This window comes from Aethalodelphis obliquidens, unplaced genomic scaffold (assembly GCF_003676395.1).
Source record: "Aethalodelphis obliquidens isolate GAN/ISIS:26980383/991018 unplaced genomic scaffold, ASM367639v1 scaffold71, whole genome shotgun sequence".
NCBI classification, from domain to species: Eukaryota; Metazoa; Chordata; class Mammalia; order Artiodactyla; family Delphinidae; genus Aethalodelphis; species Aethalodelphis obliquidens.
In genome coordinates, this window is record NW_020838015.1 from 3,813,237 (window position 1) to 3,825,698 (window position 12,462).

A 12,462-nucleotide genomic window follows, 5' to 3' on the forward strand; every position below is an offset into this window, starting at 1 on the left:
CAGATAAAACCTTAGACATGCTGAAAGAATAAATAACAGAGAAAGGATGTGTGTAGGTAAATCTAAATGAATAAAAATAATAACTTGGAGTGATGTAAATACATGTAACATGCATTTATACACACAAATACAATTTAAATACATGAAAACAACAGCCTATAAGTCAAGGTTGCATTATATGGAATTAATGTGTTCTACAGTGCTTGTACTGTTCAGGAAGACAGTAATGGTATCAATATTAGGATTTGATGAATTAGGGAGGCATACTGTAATTTCTGGGGTACACACTCAGCAAAGGGTGCTAAAACTTCCAAATTAATAGAACAAAAATGAAATGATTAAAAAATATTCAACTGATCCAAATAAATCAGGGAAGGTGAAGAAACATGTAATAGGTGGTATAAACAGAAAGCACATAAGACCACAATGTCAATCAAAATATACTAAAATTAAATGTAAATGGAATAAATGCTTCAATTAAAAGACAAAGATTGAGAGTCTAGAATAAAAAAACAACTGTATGCCTTTAACAAGAGACGCATCTAAAACCCAAGGATACAAGAAAATTGAAATTTAAAAAGGAAATAAATCCTAGAAAATTAAACCCAAAGTAGAAGGATGGAAATAACAACAAACAGAAATTACTGAAATAGAAAATAAACACACAATAAAAAGGATTTACAAAGCTAAAAGTCACTGTTTAAAAGACTGATAAAACTGGTAAATATCTGGCAAGGCTGAGACAGAAAAAAAAAGGCATAAATTGCTAGTATCAAGAATGAAAAAGATCCTGTAGAGATAGTATGAACCCCTTTATGACAAAATTGTTTAAAGTTTAGATAAAATGCACTCATTCCTAGAAAAATACAATTCACCAAAAGTGACAGAGTAATAACTGGAAAACCTGAATATTCCTATAAATATTTAAGAAACTGAATCGGAAATGAAAACCCTTCTTATAAGGAAGTCTGGCCTGGATGGGTTTATAAGTGAGTTCTACCAATCACATAAGAAAAACAACAAACAGAGAATACTCCTCAATTCATTTTATGAGTCTAGCATAATCTAGACATAAAAACGTGATATAGCTAGTACAAGAAAATTATAGTGTAATCTTCCCACAAATATGGATGTAAAAAGTCTAAACAAAATATAAGCAAACCAAATCTAGCAATATATAAAAAGGATTATAAGGATTATACGTCATGACCAAGTGTGGTTAACCAAAGAATCAATGAAATTCATTGCATTAACAGAGTAAAGAAGAAAATCATATGATCATTTCAATATACACAGAAAAAAAGCATTTGATAAAATTCACCATCCATTTATGCTTAGCAAACTCTAAGATCAGAAATAAACAAAGATTTGCTATCACCATTACTCTGGATATTTTATCCACTGCAGTAAAGTCTAGAGAAAGAAATAAAATGTAAAAGAATTAGAAAGGAATAAACAAAATCCTCTTCATACACAGATGATATGATCAGGTATGCAGAAAATCCAAACAGTTCTACAGAAAAATTATTGGAATTGATGAAGCTTGATGAATAGGAGTGTATGTCAATACAAGGAAGGAGGGAAAGAGAGAAAGAGAGAGACTGATCTACCTTTTTTTTTTGGCTGTGCCATGCAGCATATGGGATCTTAAGTTTCCCGACCAGGGATCAAACCCGTGCCCCCTGCATTGGAAGCGTGGAGTCTTAATCACTGGACGGCCAGGGAAGCCCCAGACTGATCTACTTTTAAAAGCAAATACCTAAGAATCTAACAAAAAATGTACACAACTTCTATGGAGAAAAGTATAAAACTTTATTGAAAGACATCAAAGACCTAAATAAATGGGAAGACAGACACCATGTTCCTAAAGTGGAAGACTCAATAATAAGTCTGTCAATTATTCTCAAGTTGCTTATAAAGATTTAATAATTCAAGGCAAAATCCCAACAGTTTTTTAAGTGTATGTGTGTGTGTGTATAAATTGACAACTTGATTCTAAAATGTATATGGAAAATGCAAAGACAAGTACAGCTCTCAAGACATGTCTGAAGAAGAACAAAGTGGAAGGCCCTGCTCTATCAGTTACCAGGACTTACTGTAAAGCCATAGTAAATAAGACAACAGCACAATGCCGGGCAAATAGGCCAAGGGACCAGAATAGAGCCCAGAACAATCACACCTATACAGATGCCTGATTTATGGCAAAAGTGGTACTGCAGAGCAGTGTTTTCAGTAATTGTGCTGAGACTATCGAATATCCATATGGGAAGAAATGAAACTAGACTGCTACCTCACAGTATACCCCAAATCAATTCCAGATGGATAATAAAACATAGGAGAATATCTTCATAATCTCAGGGGAGTAAGTATTTCTTAAACAAGATACAAAAACACTGGCCATAAAATTAAAAAATGATAAATTAGACTATATTAAAATCACAAACTTCTGTTAATCAAAATATACCATTACAAGAATGAAGAGATAGGTCACTAAATGGCAATTAGGGAAGAATAATCGGGAAAAACTACAAGGAGATTCTACTACACACCAACTGGCAAAAATTCCAACAATGCCAAGTGTTAGCAAGGGTGTGTAGCATAGGTAGTAATTAATCATGAGAATTAAAGGAAGGCACTGTGAATAAGGACAAACAACAATATTTTAAACAGGGGCAGTGACAGGAAAACTAGGACTTGGATCACCTTAGAGAGGCATATACCATTGGTAAAGGGTCAGTTTATACATCTACTTTAGAAAATAGCTTGGTATTATCTAGGAAAACTGAAGCTGTACATACTCTGAAACCTATTAATTCCACTCCTAGGTCTACACCCTATATGAACGTTTACTTAGGTGCACCAGGATACAGGTACAAGACTGTTTACAACAGTATTGTTCAAATGGCCAAATCTGGAAACAACCCAAATACATATTAACATTTACATGAATAAATAACTTGTGAATGTTTGTTCACTAACACTATATAGCAACAAAGTGAAGGAGATCAAACTAACCTGGATATTCTCACAGACCAAAAAACGTGTATACTCTATGACTGCATGTAAGTAAAGATTAAAAAGATAGAAAACACTGAATTACACTATTCAGGGATACCTATTTAGATGGTATAGATATAAAAACATGGAAGTGAAGTCTAGAGTAAAGTTAATTCTGAGAGAGGCAGGGGGTTATGATCAGAAAGGGGAATTCGAGGGCTGTTGAGGTGCTGGCAGTTTTAAAATTTCTTGACTTGGGTTGTACGTGGCTGTTTACAATAATTCTTTATGTTTGTATAGTTCTGTGTATGCATTTTTCTAAATGTAATACATTCTATTAAAAAAGGTTAAATCTATGTGTGATGTAGATGTTTGTATGCATTCATACACTAATTCTAATATCCAGTAATTCTACTCCTAAAAACTTATCTTGAGAAAATAGGCAATCAGGGGGTGAGCACAAGTAACTATGTACAAGAATATTATTAATCATAACATTATTTCTAATACAGAAAACAGAAAACAGTGTAAATGTCCAACTTTAGGGAAAATATTAAATATGGCACATGCATATAGTTCAGACATCTTAATGCAGCCATTAAAATGTTGTATCTAAAAAGTATTTAATGGTATAATAAAATGCTTAAAATTATTAAGCTAAACGAATCAGGATACAAAATTGCATATATAAAATGATCTCTATTTAGTGCAACTGTGATCATGACTATACATAGAAGGAAATGTTCTGAAATGCTCGCTGTGATTACCTTTTGCAAATGGTATTATTTTTGTCATTATAATTTTCCATAATTTCTAAATTTGTACAAAGAATGTATATTACTCTAAAAATAACTTATAATTTTCATTTTAAATGAACTACTTCTTTTAAATAACAGAAAGTTAACTGACTTTTCTTCCTATTTTATATGTACATAAATTTATTCAAAATTATTTTAGTGGTTGAAGATGAGCTTTCATATATAAAAAAACTACGAGACTGACAACTTCAAATACATTTCTAAGATAGTAGGAGTCAGGATGCAGTTTGCTTCCTAAAGTATTCAAAGCTTAATATCTATTCTACACTGTAACATCTCAATCTAGGATTTGTTTTATACAAAAATTGGGACACCTACATTTTTTTCCCAATAGATATCAAAATGATACAGTAATTACAGTTAAAAGTTTTTTTTAAAACCCCAAACTCTGCAATTATCTTTATAGGTAAGTATATTTTGTTTGCAGATCCAGGAGTTTATTAACTCAAACCCTTCTCCTGCTGATCTCTACTTTAGTTTGTGCAGAAAAGAGTTAACTATTTAAGTATTTAACCAGGCCTAACTATTATCTCTCAAAAGGCTTGCAAGGCCTGCCTACAAGGTTGGCTCTTGATTGGCATCTGGGAACTTGGAGGGGTTCCTCCCCTCCTAACTGAAAAGAGTGGCTCACTGTGTCTAAACTGCTTGTGCAAACAATATGATTTATCCTGAACACCCGCTTTCTTTCTGGGAGTCTGGAATTTGGTATGCACCAGGCAGAGGGTGCTTACATGACAAGCCCCCGACAAAAACCCTGCACTCTGAGTCTCTAATGAGCTTCCCTGATAGACAACATCTCACATGTGTAGTCACAAATGTTTGCTGGCAGAAGACCCTTGGAAGCTTGTGCCTTGTTACCCCTGGACTTCAATTCATGCACTTTCTCCTTTTGCTGATTTTGCTTTATACCCTTTAGCTATTAATAAATCATAGCTGTGAATATGCCTATATGCTGAGTCCTGTGAGTCCTCGTAACGAATCATCAGACCTGGGAATGGTCTTGGGTATCCCTGACACATAGTTCTTAAAACTAAAATGCAACTAAACATTTAGTATAGTGGTAAACCTAAGTCAAAAGAAATGTTTAATTTTAAAAAGTTAATGACACAGAAGTTGTTTTCTTTCAACTAGCATTTATCAAAGGCCTACACAGTCACTCAGCTAGGTCCTTTCTTGTATCTTAGCTTACTGAATTACCATATCAAGTTTCTAATGTTTACTAGGACCAAGCAGTATTTCCCAACCATTTCCTATTACCCAGCACTTAAGTAGGCATTCAATAAATATGTGCTGAATGAATGAATAGCAATTTCTATCATTACCCATAAAAACAAAAAATCAAAATAGATAAAATTAGCTATAAAAATATGTACAAATGTTCATATAAATTAAAATGCTATAGTCCAGATTTTTCTTGCTTGATATGAAACAAATATATTTTCTCTTAAGTGGCAAATTTGCTGGTAAGTAGTAATCAGTTCTACTCTATCAGTATAAATGAATTCCACAAACATTCCCTTCCCTGAGCATAAACACCAGACTAAAAATAAAATTTTAAAAATAAAATTTAAATAAATAAAGAGCTTTCAGTCTATCTCCTTTGTGAGCTTCAAAAATACAAACTGTTAATATTATTTTAAAAGATACAAACTATTGTTTTCATGTCAGAAATGTTTTAAGACCATATTTAATTACTGTACAGTCTCCCTGTGGTATATGTAATCATTCTATAATAAGGTAATTAAAATTTCTTGGCCAGCCAATTTAGGATTTGCAGCTTAACTTCAAGTATCAGACATTACTAAACATAAGCTTTGATGTGTGACTTAGAAATAAACATTTAATTTTTGGTGGGGTGCAGGGTGTGTGTGTGTGTGTGTGTGTGTGTGTGTGTGTGTGTGACATGACACAGCCCTGTCTTTAAAATTGAACCTACGTTTTAAATGTTTATTTTTAAAAATAACAGCAAACCGCTACAGACAAGTCCTAATTTAAGTATAATCCCAAAGCGATAGATATAGTATAAACACATGCAGATTCGTAACAAACTACTGAGTGTGTTGGGAAAAATGACAACATAGTCTCAAAATAGTATTACCCCTACTTTAAAGGTCAATCATCTCTTGACCTCTCACTTCTGGACCCACATTTGTTGAAACTGAATCTCTAGGGGTTGGGGCCTGGGTACATGCTGGTTTAACGAGCTCTACTCGGGATTTTCCAATGCTAACTTTTGAAATCTACTGCTCTAATCTCATCCAGTGCTAAAATTTTGGTTCTGTCTCTGTATTTCAGTATGCTTTAAACTTATAAATCATTTATATCAACTAGTTCTAAGGATTTGCTAACATGATACGCAACAACATTGAGCCATATAATTTCATGACTTCAGTTTAGGGAAGAAAAGGGAGAGTTGGTTATAGATAGTCTGTGGCAAAGAAAGATATGGATACCATAATAAGAAACTCACTGATAACCCAAATATATTGTTTGGTCTAGCCTTTTCTCCATCAAAATTATCAGAGCTATTTCCAAGCAGCCAACAAACAGCAAAGTCAACTGACCTTATCTCATTTGCTTTCCATTTCCTGTCTACTCTGTATTGGTGTCATGTCAGAAAACTGTGGAAAGGATCCAGATAACCCATAACCTGAGCAATGAGACCCTGAATACCAGGGGTCATTAGATCTATTGCCAGAAAAATTCTGGTGTAGCCTTGTCTACATTGCAGCTATGTAAGCAATCTCTTACCTAGCCAGTAGGTGGAGACATGCACAAACTTACTGCTTTGCTCTTTGATCTACAGGACTTTAAATCTTACAGTAATGTATGGTTTGGGTTTGTTCATTTGTTTTAAACTGAGGAAATCAAAGGGAATGCAAAAAACAGGGCAAGGACAACTGTCAAGGTAAATTTACAAAAAAGGATAATACAAAAGAACAATTTTATATTTCTATATTGTTTCTAGCCCTTTTGAGAAATAGCTATTTTAACTGTGAATTTATAATCTACTTCCAGATTCCTAGAGCTAATATAACAATTCTAAATTGAGAAATAGGTCCTTTAAAAATTCATGTTCAATCAGGGAAAGCAACATTAACTGACTATGACATGATACTAAGGAGTTATTGTTGATTTTGCTAGATACGACAACAGTATTTTATACACACATACACACACACACACACACACACACACACACACACACACAAGTCCTTATAAATACAAACAGGAGTATTTATAGGTGAAATGATATTGCTTTAGAAATTGCCAAGAAAAAAAGACAACAGTAAAGGATAGATAGAACAAGAATGGCAAAGTGTTGATAACTACTGAAGCTCAGTGATAGGTACACTGAAGTTCATTATACTATTTTCTTTTATTTGAAAATTTCCAAAATAAAAGGTTAAAAACTAGGAAGCCATGTTCTACTGATTTGGGTTAACAGTGAGATTAGGGGGCCGGTAAATATGCAACTTTAATGAGGTCTTATTCTCAATATATAGCCATCAATGAATTATTCCAAACACAACTGAATCATACAAAATTAGCTATATAAAAAAATCCCATATAATTCAACATTGAGAAACTAAAACTAAGCTGTTAAATCCACTGGAAACAATACCTTATCACTGTAGAACAAGTCACCACTTTATAAGGTGAATTCACACAGTTATCTCATCTAGTTTTCATCTTATGAAGATTTTAAAGTTAAGAGATTATGGCCAAAGTCACATAATTAGTAAAAGTGACAGAGGTGGGACACTAATCCAAGTTTTATGACACCAAGGATCATCTTCTCTCTACTATACTGTCACTTAGACCCCTTTGAAACAGACAGCAAATGTGAAATTTAGGTAAATTTTAAAATTTGGCTTTCTGTGCTCATTACTTCATAGTATATGGCAAAATCTGGTTTTTAGTTTTCTCAGTGAATAAAAATATGGACAGGGCTTCCCTGGTGGTGCAGTGGTTGAGAGTCTGCCTGCCGATGCAGGGGACACGGGTTCGTGCCCCGGTCCGGGAAGATCCCACATGCCACGGAGCGGCTGGGCCCATGAGCCATGGCCGCTGAGCCTGCGCGTCCGGAGCCTGTGCTCCGCAACGGGAGAGGCCACAACAGTGAGAGGCCCGTGTACCGCAAAAAAAAAAAAAAAAAAAAGGACAGAAACAGATTTCTTGAATAAAGAATAAAATGAAAATAATTATACTATCTTAAAATTGGAAGGGACGTTAGAGGCTCTCTCTAGTCCAAAATTAAAACCTTTTCTTCAGGACCTTTGGATGGATCCAGCTTTAGCTTGAGCATTTCTAGTGAGGAACGGCAGACTCTGTAAGACAGCCGCTACATTCGTGGACAGCCACTTCATTCATACCTGCCACCTGTTGATTATAGTTACAGCTCCTCACCCTACACTGAATAAATACATAATCCTCTTACATTTGACGATATTTCAAAGAACTAAAGACATCCATCATGACCTGCCATGGGCTTCTCATCTGGGGACTCTTATAGAGGTAAAAGAAAATCAATAGATTCTTGGGTAACTAAAGTCTCCCCATCTTTTCAACAGCTCTTTCATGACAAGTGGTCTTCAAAGTGGGACTTGGGTATCTCTGGGAGTACTCAAAGCCCTTCCAGGGGATACATGTATTAGGATATTTTTAAGGCATTTAAGCCATATCTATATTTGCCATAATTTGGTCTGTCTGAAAACAAGTCTGTGGTCTGCTGAGTTCTCTTCTGTATCTCCACTCAAAGGAACCCATCTCAAAAGACAAACCGCTCACCCATCCTGAAAAGCCTGCCTAATTTCAAAAAGACAATGGGGGAATGCAAAGCTACCGAAGGAGGGAGCCATCTGTGAGAGCAAAACAGCTTTGGAAAGGAAGGGAAGAGCCACCTTACTTCATGCAGACAATATATTCACAGCAAAACCTTATCTAGTTTAGAATTATAAATCAATAGTAAGATGACTGTCACAGTGATGTCTATTAACACTTTAATTTTATTTGAAAAATGAAGTCAGATTTTTTTCTGACAGAAAGCAAGTCTGATTTGGCTGACTAGTTTGACAATGATGACTAGCTTTGCAATTTAGGTCACATAGCAGACATTTTCCATAAATTGAATGAGATAAAGGTACAGCTCGAGATTTTTGAAGAAAAAATATTTTAAAAAATATACAAAACACTAAAACTTACATCCTTATAATAAAAGTTTGTATATATCAACTGAAAGATATGTGTGGAGGTACACAGTTTTCAAACATCTTTTAGCAGGATTGCTGACAAAGATTTTGAAGGCTGTGACTCTATGACAGAATTTCTAGGCTCTTTCCCACTCTGGCTATCCCCTTCTGGAAGCATGCCAGTGTCCTGCTTACCAGGAACACTCCAGGGAGAATGAGCAATACACAGCACACTGGGCCTATGGCTTGGTTCTGAATACTATACACTTCTAATTAAGGTATCTGCAGGTTCCATTCAAGGCTTTTAAAGCTGTTGCAACAACTAACTAAATTGCTTACATCTTTTTCATATAAGCAGTTACAATTAAGTTCATAGTGATCTTGCACTTATATATGTGAATGAATGAGTTTACATTAACTGGTCTTAAATTTCACCTTGTTTTAGCTCCTTTGCTACAAACTTGTAAAATATTTTAAAATTTGGTCAGATATTCAATGTATTAAGCTAGCCCTCTGTAGGGGGCAGCTTCTAACAAGGCTCCCAGTAATCACCACCTCCAGGTCTTCACATCCTTGTGTAATCCCTTCCCCTTGTGTGTGGACTGGATCTAGTGACTTATTTCTAACTAATAGAATATGGCAGAAGTGATGGTGTGTGATTTCAGAGATTAGGTTACAAGACTGCCGTCTGTCTTGTTCCTACTCTTGTGCTCTTGCTTGCTGGCCCTGATGAAGCCAGCTGCCATGGAACTGCTCTACAGAGAAGCCCAGTGACAAGGAACCTAGGGAGGTCTTGGGCCAACAGCACATGAGGAACTAAGGCCCTCAGTCTGAGAGTGTGCTTCCAACAACCATGTGAGTGAGCTTGGAAGCAGATCCATCCCCAGCAGAGCCTTAAAATGACTTCAGCCCTGGCCAACGCCTTGATTACCACCTTGTGAGAGACCCTAATCAAAGTCACCGATTACAATTTTGAACAGAATAGTATGCCATCCCATAAGGCTTTATACAATCTCTTTGGACACAATCATCCAACCAGCTATGAAACTACCCAATTATACTATCCTTAGCTCACATTCCTCCATCTTATTGACAAAAATTTTGTGAGAAACATGTCGAGGGGCCTTCTAAAATCAAGATATATGGTTGTCTACAGAATTTCCTTCATATGCCAATATGGTGATTATATCAAGAGGAAGTTATGTCGGTTATTACTTGCTTTTAGTTGCTAGAGAGGCTGGCTACATGGAGGCCTCTACTCCCATACCGATCCTTTTCACTAAGACTCTTGTACTCAGAACTTTATATTTTGGGACCTCCTATTCCTCTGAACTCTATTTCTTCTTCTCTGAAGTAGGCTAAAACTGTGAGGGTAACTGAATATGCCCAACTTTTGCTTCCTTAGCCATTGTGAACCTTACGATGAGATATTCCTTTTATTCTTATTACTTTAGGTCTTTCTAAACAGATGAGTTCACAAGTATTTTTAAATTTTAAGAGAAAAGCGTCAGCATTATCTAAGATCAACATTGCTTAAAACTTTAACCCTAAAACAAAACCCTAAAACAAAAAAAACCCTAAAACAAAAAAAACCCACTTCAGCCCCTTCGGAAAAGAGAATGTACACTCACAATTCAAAAACCATGTAAAGCATTCCATCTGAGCTATATGTCTCCAATAACTCTACAATGTGGGGATGTTTCAGCATATGACAGATACTGGCTTCCCGCTTTAGATCTGCAAAACAAACACATAACATTTTGTTAGGCAGGATCAAAAGACAATCAGAGTGAATGATGAATGAATGGATGTGATCTATGGTAACATGAAGACTCCTCTAACTATAGAGATGAAATCCCCCATTCAAACTAAGCTTAACTTTTTGCCCTTTAAAATCTTTGACAATATAACTTGCTCATATTTCTTGCCAGCTTAAATCTATATACATTAGAGTCAGCTCTTATTAATAAGAAATCTAAATAGCACAAATACTTTCCTCAAACTCTTGTAAACAGGTTTCAAAATTTATAACTTTCTTTTTTTTTTCTTTTTTTTTCTTTCTTTTTTTTTTTTTTGCGGTACGCGGCCCTCTCACTGTTGTGGCCTCTCCCGCTGTGGAGCACAGGCTCCGGATGTGCAGGCTCAGCGGCCATGGCTCACGGGCCCAGCCGCTCCGCGGCATGTGGGATCCTCCCGGACCGTGGCACAAACCCACGTCCCCTGCATCGGCAGGCAGACTCTCAACCACTGTGCCACCAGGGAAGCCCTATAACTCTTTCTTGATCAGCTAATAAGTAACTCAACTTGCTGTCTTGAATTTTACTTCTTTTTCTTAGTTTTCCCTAAATTGTCTAAGAATATGATGTTTATTCTTTAGCCTAAAATCTAGCATTTATAGACACACATCAGGGAAGTTACATGGAATAGGGGGCAAAAAAATAGTATGGTTAAACAGAAAAGGCACTACTCCCAACGTCAAAGTCAGAATTTTTTTTACATCATCTATAAAATGTGTTGGATAATTCAGGACACTACCCACAGTGTTATTTTCAAGAACAAATTCAGATAATGTAGGTAAGACTACTGTGTAAGTTACACAATACTATTTGGAAAATAAAAGTGTTAATATCCTCATTGTCATGCTCATCATCATTATCATCATCATCATCACCATCACACAAAAATAGTTTAGGCATAAGTATCACTTGCCATGTCTACATGGAACGAGATAATTAAAGCCTTCCTGTGTTAACAGTGCTGGAGTTTTACCTGCTTGCCAATGAATAAAATCCAATGTGACATTTTTTATATTTGGAAATAGAAGGGAGACAGGTAAAGAACGAAGGTTAAGGATATACTGCACAAAGCAGAAGAGATAACATTATCTCCTCTCTGATTTGCTAATTCAAGTTAGTCTTGTCAACAAGAGCAATGGCTGCAGAAGGAACCTTAGAAAATTTACACAAGGTATAGGTGAGGAAAAGAAGTCAGTAAATATGACAAAAGAGAAGCCACCAGAAAAGGAAGAATCAATAATACAATATTAAGAAAGTCAAGGAAATAAGGGGAATTAAGGCATAGGTAGTTGGAGAAGGCTGAGAAAAGGCTGTAAGATTCAACCAGAAAAGACCATAAATGTTCTAAGATCAAATTCTGTGGAGAGGTCAGGTTCAAAGTCAGGATGCAGACAATTATATAATAAATTTAGATTTATCCTATCTCTCACTGGTCTAAGTACTTAATATGGTCATTGTCTTTTTTTTTTTTTTTTTTTTTTTTTTGCAGTATGCGGGCCTCTCACTGCTGTGGCCTCTCCCGTTGCGGAGCACAGGCTCCGGATGCGCAGGCTCAGCGGCCATGGCTCACGGGTCCAGCCACTCCGCGGCATGTGGGATCTTTCCAGACCGGGGCACGAACCCGTGTCCCCTGCATCGGCAGCCGGACTCTCAACCACT

At 35.9% G+C, this 12,462-nt stretch overlaps 1 protein-coding gene across 13 annotated transcripts in view; it reads right to left on the bottom strand.

The window, feature by feature from the left end:
* The window catches only part of CASK (calcium/calmodulin dependent serine protein kinase), a 388,474-nt gene that overhangs the window by 222,114 nt on the left and 153,898 nt on the right, over window positions 1-12,462 (bottom strand). For all 13 annotated transcript variants that reach the window (XM_027091498.1, XM_027091492.1, XM_027091494.1 and 10 more), the window contains exon 3: window positions 10,639-10,744. In XM_027091498.1, the coding sequence (XP_026947299.1) occupies window positions 10,639-10,744 (106 nt within the window). The remainder of the gene's footprint in view (window positions 1-10,638; window positions 10,745-12,462) is intronic.